The following is an 18,609-nucleotide window of genomic DNA, read 5'->3' as shown; positions in this document are numbered from 1 at the left end:
ATACCAGGTAGTAATGTAACATGTGAATGAAGTACCGAATGGCAAGAAAGGTTTTAGACAATTATAAAAAATTTAAGGATACTTTAAAGACAATATGTAAACAGTAAAGGTAAAGATAGTCAATTTCCTAAACCATAGGGATAATTTAAGAAATTTACCCTTTATAATATCCCTCCATAAAGAAAAAGAAAATTAGTGCTATCAATTGCTCAGGCCGTTAGGTATGGTTGGGCTACGGTTAAACCTATATCCTACCCAGTTCAATTACTATTGAGACTAGAAACTGAATTTGCTACAAACAACAGCTTCCAACAAGCCTCCTAAAAAGCCACTACATCCATGTATCCAGAACATGGTGGCTTGTTAGTAAGGTTGGTTGGAAGAACATATCTACTCTCTTTAAGACTATTGGTTTTGTTATGCTAAGGTAGATGGAATCCCCTCCAAACTAAAAGTTTTGATTTTTGAACACTCTTAGGCACTATTTAATTTCATTTCTCTTAAGTACTTACTTCAAGAAGTGTTGGGACTAAGTGATAAATAAATACTTATTCCTCTTTGACAAATAAGTTAGGAATAAGTGTTTATTTTAAAAAGAAGCACATGTTGAATAAGTGCTTGTTCTGATTTTTATGAGACAATCGGTCCAGTCCCTACCTATTTTATATAGTGCTGAGAATGCCCTGTGAAGAGAAACCCCTCCTCCTCCTTCATTTGAACAAAACACAACCCAAAAGTGGCACACCAGGCTTGTTTGCAACCGGCGACCACCGACAGGACAAAAAACTGGCTGGCAATTAGGTTGGTTTGCCATTTCTAATGTTTTGATCCTTTCTAATCTCGATTTCTTTTGGTTTTGGGATGGTTTTAACACCTCAATTTATGACTTTTTATTCTATATTTTTATACTCTCATATGTTTAACAATTGATGAATTGTATATCATCCTAGCAAAATAATCAAAGACTGTGGAGGTTGGGCCTCATTCTATGCATAAACTAGTTTTTGAACTACTGGATGATAAATCCCAAAATATTGATGATGTCTTACTTGGGGGAGTTGAACTGATCAAGCCCATTGAGCTAAGTAAAGGAAAACATATGGATGACTTGCCTATAGTAGAAGAACAATAACAAAGCTTAGATGCAATAATAAAAAGAAAGCTATAAGAAAGATGTAGCGATATTCCTAAAGAGTGTGCTCCAAAAGTTGGCATGGTGTTTAAGATAGAAGAGGAGGCATATAATTTTTATAATAGATATGTTGGGATTTGGGAATTTAGTGCTAGAAAGTCTAATAGGTATCTATGTCGTAAATCCGGTGAAGTGAGATTTAGAAAATTTTGTTGTTCTAAGCAGGGAAAATGTGAAGTAGATAAACGTAGGCTCAATGCTAAGTATCACCGACCAGAGACAAGATGTGATTGTATGGCTAAGATGAAAATACACCTTGGAGAAGATTCTTACTATCATGTGGTTGTTTTTTTTTTTTAATGAGGATCACAATTACAACTCCCACAAGATCACATATGTTAAGATCTCATAGAAGGATAACTAAGACACAAGCTATACAAGTAAGATTGGCAGATGAGTCAGGGATAACTCCAAAAGCATCAAGGGAATTGATGGCTAAAGAAACTTGTGGGCATGAAAAAGTTGGATTCACTTTTATGGATTTGAAAATTTACTTTCATACATATAGAACTGGGAAAATGGGAAATGGGGAGGCAGATGGTATTTTACAGTATTTTCAAGACATGCAAGCAAAAAAACCTATTTTTTGTTTATGAAATTCAATTGGATAAAACTGAAATAGTCACAAATATGATTATTTTGGGGATGTTATTTGTTTTGACACAACATATAGAATCAATAATGAAAATCAACCACTTGCACTTTTTGTAGGGGTGAACAATCATAAGCAATTGATTATCTTTGGCGTTGCACTGGTATATGATAAGACTATAGAAACATTTGAGTGGTTATTCGAGACTTTTACGAAGACAATGGGAGGGAAAAATGCTAAAGACAATTTTAACCGATGATGATAAGTATGGAAAAAGCAATTAATTTGGTATTGACAGAATCACATCATCAATTAATTTGGTATTGACAGAATCACATCCAAAAATTGAAGCCATTCTTAAAGGATTTTAGCAAGTGTGTTTATGATTACGAGGAAGTGGATGATTTTGAAAGTGCATGGGAGAGCATGACCAACAATATAATCTTCAAGAAAATGAATGATTGCATAAATTGTATAATAAATGCCATAAATGGCCGGGCTTTAGTGTTTGGGCGGCAAGCATTTTCTGTAGGCATGAGCACGACACAAGGGAGTGAAAGCATGAATAGTTGTTTAGAAAAATATCTCAACATCAAGTATGATTTGTCATTTTGAGATGGTTGTTGCTGATAGATGATATGAAGAGTTGAAAGCTAAATTTGTAGCAATACAGAGAGCATCCCAACATTGCCGGTGCAATTAGATATATTGAATTATTTTGCTTGTGTGTATACTCCGCCTATATTTTCTATGTTTTATGGTGAGGTATTGTAGCAATTGAATTGTAGTATTGATGAAGATCACATGTTGTATGAAACAATAATTGAATATAAAGTGTGGCTAGAAAAAAGAAGCATGTGGTTACTTTTGACTCAAAAAATAATTTGCTAATTGCAGTTGCAAAAAGTTTGAATTTATTGGCATATTATGCGGCCATGCATTGAGGTTACTTAGTCATGTAAACACCAAGATGATCGTCCCCTCCCATTATATATTAAGAAGATGGACCATTGATGCAAAAGTGACGGCTCTTGATGAAAGCACAAAAATAGCTAAGCGTTTCAAGAGATGAATCGTTTGTTTAAATTAGAGCTGCACTTTTTGAAGATGCTTACAAAATTGCTCTGGAGTTTGGGAAAGGCCTTTTGAAAGAAGTTGTTGAATGTTTAAAATAATCAAACTTTGAAAAGTCATATGTTGCATCAAAGGCCATTAAACAAGAGATTAATGAAACCATTAGCTTACAATCCTCTCCTACAAACCATGATTATTTATGTACTGATGTTGGTAGGAATGTTGCTAGTGCCATTGAAGAAGTACCATCCATTGTAGTAAAAGGGATCAAACACAAGGCGACTAGTGAGCACTCTTCAAAGAGACAAAGAAATGCAGTAGAAAAAGGCTATATCAAAGATGAACAAACGAAAGAACATTGTTGATGAATGTGCTACCCAGCAACCTCCATGGGTTTTGTTTTAAATATGTACCATTTGGATTTGGTATTATTATATTTTTTGGTTAATAATGAATAAATTGTTATGATTTAGGAAGGCAGAGTTGGCAATCTAAATGATGCCACTAAAATTAAGGTGCATAGGACAGATGCACAAAATTTTGAACTAACCTCTGCAAGGAATGTTGAGCAATATCAAGCAAGGCATTATACCATGAGAATGCCATACTAATGATGCCTACTTCCTGTATGAACTAACCTCTTTGTCGTCGTCATTTTGAGGCTAACTTGCATGTTTCTTCAAGTTGTTTCTCAAATGAAAGGGAATTTAAAAAAATTTCGGAATTCTTTGAAAGTCTATTAGGGTAGATGTTTTAAGATCCACTGAACAATTGTAATTCATGAAATAATGCTTTATGACCTTTAATTTCCTATACAAGATGTAGGAATTTTGGTGTATAACACCAAGGAAGCATGACTTTTTGGTTATTGGTTTAAACCCAGAATAGATGACTGATGGCCAACAAATATTTTTCACTCTATCAGGTACGGAACTACCCCTAGAACAATGCGTATATATAATAGCAATGATCTTGGCTTTTGGTTTGGATGAATGACTTGGGTTTGAATTTTGAAATGCTATAAAGCCAGAATATGTGAAGTGGAATTCAAGTAGATGAAGATGGCTTTCTTATTTTAAGTAGAAGCATACTTGGTTCGTGGTGTTGCCGTCGGATGTGTAAGATTTGCAACAAGGACGGAGAGAGAGAGAGAGACGGTGGTGAAAGTTGACGATTATCGGTGAAGGCTACTAAAGTGGACTAGCAGAGAAGGATAGTGTTATGGGCCCGCACGTAGAATCTCGTCACGGGTCGGTCCATCGGGAGAGACTCCTGTCTTCCCTTGCCCTTGCCCTTGCGTACAGACCCTATTGTGGCAATCGCGTGGGTGTTTTATCCAAGAAATCACCCGAACTCTCCTAACACCTTTCTTGGTTGAAAACCGAATGTCTTTACTTCAATTCGTATCTCCTTAAATAGGAGATTACAGAAGGAAACTCCTTGTTGGATTCGGCTAGGCTAGGTAATCCAACTTAACTAAAACTCCTAATTTCCTACTCCTAATGGTAACACAACTCTTTACTTAAGATAAAATAAGGATAAGGGATGAGGAATGGAGCGGCGAGTTGGCGAGCAGAGCTGATGTGGTAAGATAAGGGTGGGCCCACTCTAATGAGCTGCCGTGTGGGTCCCACCCTACTGTTTCTGCCATGCGGCGTGTGCTGCTGCCGAGTGCTACTGTCGTCTGCTGCGTGTTGCGCGCTGTCGGGCGGTTCGTGCTGCGCGCTGCCAGGCAGTGCGTGCGGCGTGCTGCCAAGCGGTGCGTTCTGTTGTGCGGTACCGTCGGGCGGTGCGTCCATAACATCATACCCCTCCTGGACTACAAGCTTGTCCTCAAGCTCGAGTTCGGGGTAAGCGTTGTGAAGAATAGTCTAGGGGATCCAGGTGGCCTTAGCTGATGGTAGTTTGTCCCATTCCACTAGAACCTCGAAGGTACCTTGATTGATGCGCGACCGTACAAGAGCCCGAGGTTGGAGGATGGGTCTGCCGTCCTTTAGAGGTGGTAGAGGAGGCACTTGGTCCGGGGGAGTCCCTGTAAAAGGCTTCAGGAGGGACACATGGAAGATGTCATGGATTCTACTGTGCTCTAGTAGTTCGAGTTGATAGGCAACCTTCCCGATCTGCCTGAGAACCTTGAAGGGTCCGTAAAATTTTGGGGCTAGCTTGGGGGGCCCTCGACGCCGGAGGGAGTGCTGCTGGTAGGGTTGGAGTCACAACCAAACGAACTGTCCTGGCTTGAAGGTGACTTCGCGGTGGTGCTGATCATAGGCGTGCTTCATGCGCGCTTGTGCCTGCTGTAGGCGCAAGGAGACTTCGGCCAGGAGGGCGTCACGATCTTGGAGGCTGCGATCTACTTCTTCTAGCCGTGTTAAGCCTAGTTTGTACGATAGGAGACGGGGAGGGTCTCGGCCATATACCACCCAGAAGGGAGTCATGCCAAGGGAGGAGTGGTAGGATGTGTTATAACAATACTCGGCCCACGGAAGGCACTCCACCCAGCGCTTGGGCTGGTCTCCCACAAGGCAGCAAAGGTACATCTCTATTGTCCGGTTCACCACCTCTATTTGGCTGTTAGTCTGTGGATGGTAGGCAGAGGAGAAGGCGAGGTCAGTTCTCTGCAGTCGGAAGAGCTCCTTCCAAAAGGTGTTGGTAAAGATCGGGTCCCTATCACTTAAAATGGACTCGGGTAGCCCATGTAATCGGAAGAAGTGGCCGAAGAAGGCGTGGGCCACTAAGACCGCGCTGTAGGGGTGAGATAAGGGAAGGAAGTGGGCATACTTTGAGAAGCGGTCCACCACTACAAATATCACCGATTTCCCTCCCACCTTGGGTAAGCCTTCGTTGAAGTCCATGGAAATATCTATCCAGATCTGAGTGGGGAGGGCAAGGGGTTGGAGAAGGCCTACTGGGTGCAAGTTTTCCCACTTATGTTGCTGGCACGTTGAACAGTTCTGGATGAAGTCCCGTACCGAAGCCTTCATGCCCTGCCAGTGGAAATCTGCATGGACGCGGTGCAGTGTTTTCTAGATACCCTCATGCGTGGAATTGTGTATGCTGGAGATAACGGAGGGAATTAAGGGGCAGTCGGTTGGAAGATAAATTCGGCCCTTGTACAGTACCAACCCGTCCTGCATGCTCCAATTGGAGTTGGTCGTTCTCGCCTGTATTGTCTTGAGCAGATCGCTCCAATCGGGTGACTGTGGTAGTTCATTCCGAATGTCTTCCAGCAAGGAGGCCCGGGACTGTGAGATTGCATGGAGTAGCAAGTTGTCTTCGCGACGGGACAAGGCATCTGCGGCATGGTTCAAGGCCCCAGCCTTGTAGTCTACCCGGAAGTCAAATCCAAGGAGTTTGCTCACCCAATATTGTTGTGGCGAGGTGATGAGCCGTTGTTCCAGCAGATATTTGAGGTTGTAATGGTCCGTCTTGACCATGAAAGATCTGCCCCACATGTACAGCCTCCAGTGCTGCACTACCTTAGCTAGGCCAATAAGTTCTCGTTCGTAGGCGGGCAACTTAAGGTGGCAGTCGGCCAGCTTGCGGCTGAAAAAGGCGATTGGTTGCCCTTGTTGCTGTAGTATCGCACCTATGCCGGTGCCAGAGGCATCACACTCCACTGTGAACTCAAGATCAAAGTTTGGCAACTGTAGAACTGGTGCGGAGGAGAGGGCTTCTCTTAATTTTACAAAGGCTGCTTCAGTTGTACTGTCCCAGAGGAAGGCATTTTTCTTGAGCAGACTTGTTAGCGAGGCTGCCAACAGTCTGTAATTGTGAACGAACTTGCGGTAGTAGCCGGTCAGCCCTAGGAAACCACGGAGGGCCTTGGCGGATTGCGATCTGGGCCATTCTTTGATGGTATGAATCTTGGAGTCATCCACAATGACCCCTTGATCGCTAATCACATGTCCTAAGTAAAGGACCCTGCATTCCCCAAAGGAGCATTTTGACCATTTGAGGAAGAGCTGATGTTGCTGCAGGAGTTCAAGAATAATTCGCAGATGTTGCACGTGCTCTACCCAAGATTTGCTATAGACTAGAATGTCATTGAAAAATACCAAGACAAATCTGCGGAGATGGGAGTGAAACACCTCGTTCATCAGAGCCTAGAATGTGGATGGCGCGTTGCTAAGACCGAAGGACATGACCAAGAACTCAAAGTGGCCATGGTGTGTTTTGAAGACCGTTTTCTCTACATCTTCTGGGGTCATTCGGACCTAGAAGTATCCTGATCAGAGGTCTAGCTTGGAGAAGTACTACGCTCCATGGAGTTCGTCTAACAACTCATCTACAACTGGGATGGGAAACTTATCCTTGATCGTCCAGTTGTTAAGCTCTCTGTAATCCACATAGAATCTCCAAGTCCCGTCCTGCTTGGGCACCAAGAGAATTGGGGAGGAGAAGGGGGAGCGGCTAGGGCGGATGATCCCTTGTTGTAACATGTCTGCGCACTGCCTTTCTATTTCATCTTTCTGTCGATGTAGGTAGCGATAGGGCCTGACACAACAGGATCCGATCCGGTTATCAAAGGGATTCGGTGGTCGCAAGCTCTGGGAGGGGGAAGCCCCTTGGGCTCCTTGAATACTGCAGAGAAGTTCGTAAGGAGCCTTTCCATATCTGTTGCGCATGCGTCCCCACCTTGGAGTGTATGTAGCTGCGCCCTTGTCTTTATTCTGGTTCCCCGCCATGTGATTGGTCTGCCATCCAAGTGGAAGGTCATGTTCAGGGCGGTGAAGTCCCATAGAATTGGTCCGAGCATAATCAGCCATTTAACACCTAGGACGATGTCAAATTCATCCAAGGGTAGTACAAATAAATATGCTTGGAAGGACTCTATTCCGACCTGAATTCTGGTGTCTTTGCAAATTACGAGGCTGTGTACTCTTTCCCCGTTTGCCACGACCACCTGTAATTGTGGTCTTCTTTCCATGGGCAGTTCTAACTTGCGGGCTGCCTGTTCGATGATGAAATTGTGGGTGCTATCTGAGTCTACTAGAATACGGACTGGCCGCTCTGCTATCAATGCTCTTAGTTGCATGGTTTGGGAGGTCTTGACCCCCGTAATGGCATGGAGGGAGATTTCTGGTTCTGATGTTGCAGGTTCGTCCTCTTCCTCTTCGGGTTCTTCTACTAGAAGATAGAACAACTTCTTACACTTGTGGCCGACGGAATACAGGTCATCGCAGTTGAAGCACTGCCCCCTTGCACGCCTTTCCGCCATCTCGGCTCGGGTCAGCCGCCTAATGGGAGGTGCATACCTGCTGCTTCCTATGCTTGACGCTGATCTGGAGGGGTTGCCCGCAAACAACCTTGGTTCTCTGTTGGTGATCGAAGAAGGAGTCACTCCTGCTGTCTTTGAGGGTGTCCATGTTGATGTCGGTCGTCCTATACTGAAGCCCCCGTGGGAGATCTGCATCTTCCTTTTGAAGGCACGTGCGAGGTTCATAGCTGTGACTAGGTTAGGGGGTGCTGCATCTCAACGTCCACCCTTAGGGGTTCCACTAGCCCTGCTGTGAACATGTCGACTTGCTGGTCTGAGTGTACTGAGGCTGCTCTGGCGAGAAGAGTTTGGAACTGGCGCTGATAATCCGCCACAGTTCCGGTCTGCTTGAGGTTGATCAGTTCACCTAGCGGGTTGCTTGTCAGCGGGGGTCCAAACCGGAGGAGGCAAAAGGATTTAAATTGTTCCCAACTAAGCCCGGGTTCTTCCTGCTCTAGACGGTAGAACCAGAGTTGTGCCTCTTTTGTGAGGTGGAAAGCGGCCAGACTGACCTTGTCTCTATCATCGATGCACTGGTTGCGGAAGAACTGTTCGCAGCGGTGCAACCATCCCAGTGGGTCTCCAGTGCCATTGTAGGATGGAAATTCTAGCCGATTGTATTTGGGGATAACAACGGCAGTCGGGGTGGCCGTATGATGTTCGCCTGGCGTTTCTGCCCAGTCTGGTCTGCGGCTATTGTTGGTGGCGATTCCTTCTGAGTTTCTTTCCCTATTGGCTAAGAATGTCTCCAGCAAGCGTCGAAGCTCCCGGACATCATCCTTAACCTCACGTACCTCCATGCTGGTCTCTGCAAGTTTGTGTTCCAGATCGTGGACCTTGGAAGACAGCGGCTCTTGTTCCCCCATGACGGTAGGCTCTGATACCAGAATGTTATGGGCCCGCGCGTAGGATCTCATCACGGGTTGGTCCACCAAGAGAGACTCCTGTCTTCCCTTGCCCTTGCCCTTGTGTACAGACCCTATTGTGGCAATCGCGTGGGTGATTTGTCCAAGAGATCACCCGAACTCTCCTAACACCTTTCTTGGTTGAAAACTGAATGCCTTTACTTCAATTCGTAGCTCCTTAAATAGGAGATTACAGAAGGAAACTCCTTGTTGGATTCAGCTAGGCTAGGTAATCCAACTTAACTAAAACTCCTAATTACCTACTCCTAACGGTAACACAACTCTTTACTTAAGATAAGATAAGATAAGGATAAGGGATAAGGAATGGAGTAGCTGGCGACGAGTTGGTGAGCAGAGTTGATGTGGTAAGATAAGGGTGGGCCCACTCTGATGAGCTGTCATGTGGGTCCCGCCCTATTGCTGTTTCCATGCGGTGCATGCTGCTGTCGTGCGACGCGTGCTGCTGCCAAGTACTACCACCATGTGGTGCGTGCTGCGCACTGTCGGGCGGTACGTGTTGCGTGCTGCCGAGCGGTGTGTGCTGCTGTGCGGTACCATCGGGCGGTGCATCCATAATAGGTAGGGTGGAGCCGTGCAGGTGGGAGAAAAAACAGGGAGAGAAAGAGAGGATTAAGGTACTTAAGGCTGAGAAAAAAAGACATAAAAGAAAAGAAAACACAAATGAAAAAGGCTTGAAACACATCCTTTAGAGTGATTTGCTCGTGCCAACGACTTTAATGTGTTAGAACTGACGCCTACTAAATAGCTAGGGTGTTCAACTAATTCAAACTCATTGTGAGTGGTAGATCCATATTCTTTTCTACGCTCATTTGAGGGGTGGCCACGACCTTGTTTGGCAAGCCTATAATAATAAATAAATAAATTTTTATTATATATATACATACAAATATATAATAAATAAATTTTTATATATAATATATTTTTAATTTTTATATATAATAATAAATGATTTTTATAATTCTTAAATTTTTATATATAAATATGTATATATATAAAAAAAAAATTAATTTACAATCAAATTCGAACTTCTAAATTTTGAACCGAATCGAATCGAGTTCTAGCTCGATCCAAACATAATTTCAGCGAATCGAACTCGAATAGGCAAATAGTCGGCTCGACTCGTACCCACCCGTGTCATCTCTCTTAACCATCAGAAGAGTAGAGGGTTATTTTCGTCATTTGAAATGTTACGAGGAGTAGGGTTTGATGGTTGCATAAATGTCATAACGTTTTATCTGAAATCGTTTCGTGGCCACTGGAGAAACCCTAGCCCTAAAGGAGCTGCGAGTCTTCTTCCATCTTTCTCCGGTACATTTATCTCCAACGTATTCAAGTATCGTTCAGAAATCTCTTGTTATTTTTTTTAGTCTATCTGGTTAAGATCTTGGATTTTTTCTCAGAGAAATGGCGAAGTCGAAGAATCATACAGCTCACAATCAGTCATACAAGGCCCACAAGAATGGGATCAAGAAGCCCAGGAGGCACAGAAAAACTTCCACCAAGGGGGTAGAGTCTTTATTTCGTTCTTATTTCAATTTCTTGTCATCTGGTCCCGACTATTTCCGAGTTTTCATTTGATAGGTTCCATGAATTTCATGGTTTAGCAACTTCTCGGTTTTCATTGGCCAATGATTACAGTCTTTATTTCGGAACAGATGGACCCGAAGTTTCTGAGGAACCAGAGGTACGCGAGGAAGCACAACAATAAGAACGGCGGATCAGGGAGCGAAGGGGAAGAGTAAGCATAGAGTCGTGAAGCTATGCCGGTCACTTCAATTAGGGTTTCTTTAGTTCATCTAGGTTTTTATTTCTTCTTTCTTATCCTTATCCTGGAAAGCCAATTTCATGGCGTTAGACTGATTGCATTATACGCCTCTCCAGAAGACGGATAGATCAATTTTTGTTATTAAATATGCGTTTTACTTGCAAGCAGCATTGATGCATTGACATTGTTTAATTATGGTTTTATCTGAATCTTTAAATTTGGATATTCATTTTATGCGAAGATGTTCTATTAGTTTATCAGAGTATAACTGAAATCTAGATTCTAGACACTGCATTTACCGTTCCATCGAGCGATTAATCGGAAGTAATCCTTTCGGTCCCATTACACAAATTAGATCTCCCTACTTTTAGTTTTAACTTATCTTTCAGGGTTCAACTCCATTGTAGTCGTTTTTTGCTGGTTCTGTTCTTGAAGTAATCATGGTTATCATATTTGGTGAGTGACCCATATAAGCATAATTTTGCAGTTGCTTTGATCAGGATTTGTCATTCCCTTTTGTTGAATAATTTTGAGGGCAAGTTTATCGTGAGGGGGGGGGGGGGGGATGAGGGCCGTAGCCCGTAGGACATGTTATGTTGATCCTGGTCAAATACCTGTTGATCGAAGTAGGAGCTGATGGATTGGGCCTTCTTGGATTTTAATTTTTAATTTTTAATTATCAATTTTCTGCTTAAAGTTTCCCTACAAATGTGTACAGTTCAAATACTTATAAAACGATGCAAAGTAAAAGGTTTTGTGCTCTTTTTTTTTTATATAATTTGAAGGTTTAACTTGAATTCCATTAGGCTAGATTAGAGTTTCGATTATCACCAAAAAAATAAGATTAGAGTTTAGATGAATATCAAGTTTGAAGGATAATTAGTTTTTGCAAAAATTATGGTTTCTCCTATCTCACATTTTTTTTTTATAAATTTAGTATGCAAAACCTCACTTGTGATGCAAAGTTTGTGAAATGAGAAAATCAATAAATTGTCTTTAATTTTTTGAAATTATTTTGATCCAAATTTAAATGACTAAGAAAATAAAGTTGAATCAAGCTTGAACTCAAATATATGAATATTTTAATTCAATTGAACCAAGACATCTATCCATATATATTAAGCAAGGTGGTCCATGTCATCATGCCTCTCTCTTTGCTCCAAACCCCCTTCTTAATTTTTTATTTTTTTAAATTTTTTATTTTTAATTTCACATAATTAAAATATATGAATATTTTAATTCAATTGAACCAAGACATCTATCCATATATATTAAGCAAGGTGGTCCATGTCATCATGCCTCTCTCTTTGCTCCAAACCCCCTTCTTAATTTTTTATTTTTAATTTCACATAATTACCCATTAAGCCAATAATGAAATAACATAGGCTTCACAATAAGTGGCACCATTTTTTCATAAATTGTCTTTAATTTCTATTTATCTCCATAGATAAATCATCAAACTCCTATTTGTCTCTTAAATTATCTCTAATTTAGTAGACACATTCTCTCCTAAACTATCTTTAATTTATATTTATCCTTTCCCTCACTTTTTATCTGCATTTATCTAAAGAGTGGTTCAATTAAAAATTTGCAGAATTATTTAAATATTATAATTATAGTAGATTTAATAATATTTATTTTATTACTAATTCTATATTTTTATGAAATTCATCATGAAATTATATAGTAATAATATAAATTATAATTTTACAAACTAGTCAATTTAAATTTTATTCAAATAATAAAATTTTAACATTAAAAAATAAAACATTATTTAAATATTTCAGCAACTACATATCTTAGATAACAAAACATAAAAAATATCTAAATTACTATGCAACAAAATGTTTAATACTAGTGAGGACTTGTGTGATGCACACGCTTTGTTTAGCGCAAGTTAAACAATAGAAATATATTGGAGTATATAATTGTTTTATTTTTTTAACTTTTAATAACTAATCCGATCGAACTCGACTTGAGTTGGTTGGTTTTTTAGTGTTTTTTTATCAGTTTTGGTTTAGCAATTTTTCAACTTGACCAAGATAGGGTAGTTTCAATTTGGCCATTAGTAAACTAACCAAAACTGAATCGACCTGACCATAGATATATATTAGTATTTTATATTTTAAATATAATTTTCTTAATATGGAAAAGTGAGAAATTTTTCATATTTCTTAGTCTAAAATATTTTATATCAAAATTTTAATTTTTTAATAATACTATTATAATTTATTAAATTTAAATTTAAATCTTTTGAGCAAACAAACTAAACTGAAAATATACCCAAATTGATACAATTCAGTTAGCAGGTTTTCACTAATGGTCAATCATTTTTTGTGACAAACTCCCGACGTAACCAGGGCAATTTTGTTAGCGAAATAACCTGCAACTGAGTTGAACCAATCTTTGAGCACTCCTAATTTTAGTTAAATTAATAGTCTAATCTCTAATAAATAATAATATTTTAATCTCTTATAATTATTGAAAATTTATAGCAAAAATATATAATTGTTGGAAATAAATTTATAACGAAAATACAATATATATCTAACAAAAATACAATAATTACAAAAATATAATAAATACTACAAATATATTAAATTAGTTAATAAATAGTGTAATCTCAAGTAATAGTTTAATCTCTAATAAATATTAATCAATAAATTATAAAAAATACATTAAATATGATAAATTAAATTTCAAAAGTTAAATAATAGTTGTTTAATCTTCAATAATTATTGTCAATTTATGGTTAAATAATAAAATTAAAATAGATTTATAATAATTATCGAAAACATATTTATAAAAAATATGATAAATAATTACTGAAATTAAATAACTATTAATTTTAGTATATCTATTTATATATAATGGATGTATACTATTATTTTAAAATTATTACTAATAAATATTATTTTTTGAAAGTTATTTTCTATAATTATTAATTGATATAAGTAAATTAGTTATTTACAATATTATTTAGTTATTTAAATTTTTTAAAGATTAATTAATTATTGAATTGAATAATTCATAAAATTATAATTAGTATTATTATTACATAAATCATCATTAATTTTGTAAAAGATTAAATTATTATTAATATGAATATTATGAAATGTATTATAATTATTTTTCTACTTTTTAAATTTATTACATAATTATGTTATTTTAACTATTTAAAATTTAGTCATCTTATATTTCATTAATTAAATATTTAAATAATATGTAAAATATTTAATTTTTTCATTATTTGAATTTTATTTATTTTAATGTTATTATGCAATATTAAATATGTTGTTATATAATTATTTAGCTATTTCTAATGTTTTGTTAGTTAAAATATTTAGTTATTGAAATATTTAAATAATGTTTTATTTTTTAATGTAAACTTTTTTTTATTTGAATAAATTTAAATTGAATAAATCATAAAATTATAATTTATATTATTACTATATAATTTCATAATGAATTTTGTAAAAATATAGAATTATTAATAATATGAATATTTTTAAATCTATTATAATTAATTTTTGTGTTTTGAATAAATATTTTAAAGATAGTATATAATTTTGTTATAATATTTAAATAATTTTGATTTTTTTTAATTGAAACTTTTTTTAGATGGATGGATAAAGGGGGTAAGGGGTGGGGAATAATTTGGAATTAGAGATAGTTTAGGAAGGTCGCGTTCTGTGCACCTGGACAAGTACACCCTCGAATAAGAGGCGAACACGTCATCTCATTCGTGTTAAACGCAAATTAACAGGAATTTTCTTCATTACTAATCGTTCGGCTGGTTGAACCGGCCATTTTTCACTCTCCTTCCCATTTTTAACTCAGAAGCGACATCCTCTCCCCTGAGCTCCAACAGTAGCTACTCGTCCTTCTCATGCCCGATCGTACTGGTACAACCTCCTCCCTTTCTATCTCCACAGACGTACCTCTACTCTTCGTCGTTGATGATCTCTCCTCCTGTTGACGATCGCAGCAAGTACACTAGTTATCGCTTCTGTCATTCTCCGCCTGCTCCTCCTCTGCTATATCCGTATGAACGTCGTTGTTCTTGGGGAACAATTGCGTGGAGCGGCAGAGGGGACACGACCCATGAGCCGACAGCCAAATGTCTATGCACTGTCGATCAAAACACGTGCCCGCAGTTGACCGGCTCCTTGGCATTCCCATCGTAGGCGAACACCGGCAGAGACTTAACAGTATTTGGGTTGAGACCACGGGAGCAGGACACCGACGAGGCTGACCCCGTTCTGCGCTGCTGGTGTCGGCGTCGTGAGAATTTGAGGGCGTTCTCTTCAGCGAAGCGACAAATATAGATGGAGAAGAAACCCATGAAGAAGAGAGCGGTAAGGAGCACCACGACGGTTAAGGCCATGGAAGAATCAAAGGTGGAGATGGATTGTAGGGGCCTTCTAGTAGTAGTAGTAGTAGCAGAGGAGTTATTTGCAGGGGTTAGAATTGGGACTGAGGAGTAGCCATCTCGAGGGTGAGTGGCTGGTTCCCGAAGGCGCATTGTTGTTGAGCAACTTACGAATGTGGGGCTTCATGGATGGATGCGTGGATTGTTGGTGAGATTGGAAAGCGCGGTTTGTAGAGTTACAGGGAGTGAGAAGAATTGAGGGAACGAGAGGCAACGTGAACAGAGAATCTTCAGATCTTGGCTTTATATAATTTAAGAAGGTGCGACTGTTGTGGATGGAGATTGGATTAGACAGAGAGAGAGGAGACAAACGGACAAATTGACGATGAATCTTTGATTTGGAGTGGATCTGGATGGATTTTAGGGGAGAATGTCCCACAAAATAGAGAGAGACAGAAACATGATTGAGGGGCATGTGCTGTCTCTGTGTAAACAAAAATTTGAGAGGAACCGCCTCCAATTTTTGGGTTCGGCTGGTTCAGCGCTCCACTTCCTTACTGTGGAACTGGAACTAGAACTTAGCATATGCATTCAGGACGCCGGTGGAACTGGAGAGGTGTTGCCAGTGAACCGCACAGGTGAGCTTTGGCTTCGTGGTCCCTGCGTAAAGGCAAAAAGGATGAGATCTCAGACCCATCCACATCCGTCGCCAATGGCTTTTACGTTCAGTGAGATCGCCAGTCGTAAGGTGTGTTTTAAGTTTTTTGTCTTTTTGTGTCCACTTCAACCGGATTCATTAACTAACAGCTAAACATCCGTTAAAGTTAATAAATTTTAAACACGCTGAGGGCGTTTGTGATTGGCGAACCATGGTGCACAGAACGTGGACTCTAGTTTAGGAGGGAATCTTTTTATAAAATTAGAGATAATTTAAGAGATAAATAAGAGTTAGAGACAATTTAGGAGATAAATAGGAATTAGAGATTATTTAGGAAATACATAAGAGTTAAAGAGAATTTAGGAGAAAGTGGGGAAAAGTTGTTCCATTTGACTAAACATTAGAAAAACAAATCCATTTTTCTTTATAGTTGTTAGAAATTGTTAAGGGTATGTTATTTCCTTATTTGTTTAATAGGTAATTATGTGGAATTAAAAAATTCAAAAAAAAAGGAAATTAGGAAGGGGGTTTGAAACAAGTAGAGGCATGGTGATGTGGACTATTTATATATATATATATATATATATATATATATATATATATATATATATATATATATATTATGTTTTATGTATTATTTAAATATTTAAATAACGAAATATTTAACATGACTAAATTTTAAATAGTTAAAATAACGAAATTATATAATAAATTTAAAATTCTTTCTTAAAAGTAGAAAAATAATTAAAAGAGATTTCATAATATTCATATCCATAATAATTTAATATTTTACAAAATTAATAAAGAACTATGTAATAATAGTACTAATTATCATTTTACAAATTATTAAATTTAATAAATAATAAATATTTTAAAATTTTAAATAAAAATATTACTTAAATAAATAAATAATAATTTATAACTAATTTTACTTATATCAATTAATAATTATAAAAAATAAATTTCAAAAACAATTAATATTTATTAATAATAATATTATGGTAATAGTGTGCATTCATTATATATTTATATATACTAAAGTTAATATTTATTGCATTTTTAGTAATTATTTATTTTATTTTTTGATAAATGTTTTTTCAATAATTATTTATAAATCTATTTTTGTTTTTTATTTAACATAAAATTGTCAATAATTATTGGAGATTAAACAACTTTACTTAACTTTTGGAATTTAATTTATTGTATTTTTTGTTATAAATTTATTTTTTTATAAATTATTGATTAATATTTATTAGAGATTAAATTTGAGATTACACTATTTATTGACTAATTTAAAATATTTTCTGTATTTATTTTATATTCATAATTATTGTATTTTTATTATAAATTTATTTTCAATAATTGTGTGTTTTTGCTATAAATTTTCAATAATTATTGTTGATTAAACTATCATTATCTATTAGAGATTAGACTATTAATTTAGTTGAAACTATGAATGTTTAGGGATTTATTCAATTTGGTAGCAAGTTATTTCACTAACCAAATCGACCTGGTTAAGTCGGGAGTTTTTCACTCGAAAGCGACTGACATTAGTGAAAATCCACCAACTCAAGTTGTATTGGTTTGCGTCTATTTTTGTTTTGGTTTGTTTGTTCAAAAGATTTAAACTTAAAAATTAAATTTATGACATAAAATATTATAGACTTAGAAATATGGGTATATATATAATTTTTTAATTTTATTAACCATTATCAAAATGAAGGAAATCAATAACAAGGGAGGACATAGACCGCCTTGCCCCTAACCCAACTAGATACAAACACTCCCTCACAACCTCACTCCCCCCTATGAGAGGAATAAAACAAAAAATAAAAGGGAATTTAAGTTTCATCACTAAAACGGACTCTTGGAATAACTAGACCTTGATTGTCTTGAACAATCAATGGTCTCACGTGGTCCATTAAGTCAAGAAGATAATTGTAGATAGTCATAGAACCTTTATCCACTCCCTCATTAGCAAGGCAATCGGCAACTCGGTTAGCTTCCCTAAAAGCATGATGGAACTCAATATTGAGACCAATTGAGATTTCTTTTATTTTGGTGTGTGTGTAATAAACAGACCAAGGAGCAACAATATCACTTTTCATGACGTTTGTCATGAGTTGATTATCACATTCCACCTCTATATTGAAAAGAGATTTATCCACACAAAGTTGTATAGCATCAAGGACTGCTAAGAATGCAGCTTGAAGAGAGTTGCTCACCCCCTAGTAGCTTGAGAAGGCGCTTAAAGACAATTCCGATGCTATAATTCTTATAATTCCTCCACCAACAGGCCCGGGGTTTCCTCTTGAAGCTCCATCAATGTTTAATTTGACATGGCCATCTTGAGGTTTTGTCCATCTAATCCAAAGCAATGTTCTCATGACTATGTTTTTGATTGGAATGCAAAGGTCAATTAGCCATCTAATATTATGATCAACATGCTTTAGAGAAGGAGCAAGACTGTTCAGCTCTCTTATCCAAGATTTAACACATTAAATTATTTGAGCTAGTCATATATTATTTAACTTTCGCTTAACAAAACCCGTACATCCCGCTAGTGGTTAAATGTAACTAAACTTGGTTTGATTGCACTTCTCTAATTGTCTTTTGATTTGCAAATTACAATTAATTAGTTCCAAAGAATTTATTTCCACCTTCAGACTCCACATAGGTAATTACAGTAATTGATGCCTTTGCCAAACCTTGCCTCATTGCCTGGTTGCCATGGTCCATGGTAGGGGTTGATCCAGATGAAGGAGGTTCCCCA

General features: G+C 37.5%; 1 protein-coding gene and 2 pseudogenes across 1 annotated transcript; 2 read left to right on the top strand and 1 right to left on the bottom strand.

Moving 5' to 3' along the window:
• The first annotated feature begins 38 nt into the window (after window positions 1-38).
• LOC148861325 (protein FAR1-RELATED SEQUENCE 5-like) lies at window positions 39-3,469 on the top strand (annotated as a pseudogene).
• Window positions 3,470-10,285: 6,816 nt separating this feature from the next.
• Window positions 10,286-11,040, top strand: LOC148861324 (large ribosomal subunit protein eL29z-like). Its single transcript, XM_088941981.1, has 3 exons — window positions 10,286-10,349; window positions 10,442-10,547; window positions 10,697-11,040. The coding sequence occupies exons 2-3, from the start codon at window positions 10,446-10,448 to the stop codon at window positions 10,781-10,783; spliced, it is 189 nt and encodes a 62-aa protein (XP_088798107.1). The 5' UTR covers window positions 10,286-10,349; window positions 10,442-10,445; the 3' UTR covers window positions 10,784-11,040.
• Window positions 11,041-14,690: 3,650 nt separating this feature from the next.
• LOC148861323 (uncharacterized) lies at window positions 14,691-15,746 on the bottom strand (annotated as a pseudogene).
• Between the last annotated feature and the right edge of the window lie 2,863 nt (window positions 15,747-18,609).

The sequence above is a fragment of the Nelumbo lutea genome, chromosome 4 (assembly GCF_056320005.1).
Source record: "Nelumbo lutea isolate HS-2025 chromosome 4, American lotus-T2T, whole genome shotgun sequence".
NCBI lineage: Eukaryota > Viridiplantae > Streptophyta > Magnoliopsida > Proteales > Nelumbonaceae > Nelumbo > Nelumbo lutea.
The sequence above is the reverse complement of the archived record's forward strand: the minus strand, read 5'-3'. Positions and strand labels throughout refer to the sequence as shown.

Excerpts from the sequence above, each read along its gene's own strand:
- LOC148861324 (XM_088941981.1), top strand. The coding sequence starts at position 10,446 with ATGGCGAAGTCGAAGAATCATACAGCTCACAATCAGTCATACAAGGCC. Across the intron at positions 10,548-10,696 it reads GAAAAACTTCCACCAAGGGG|ATGGACCCGAAGTTTCTGAG; the intron begins GTAGAGTCTTTA and ends ATTTCGGAACAG.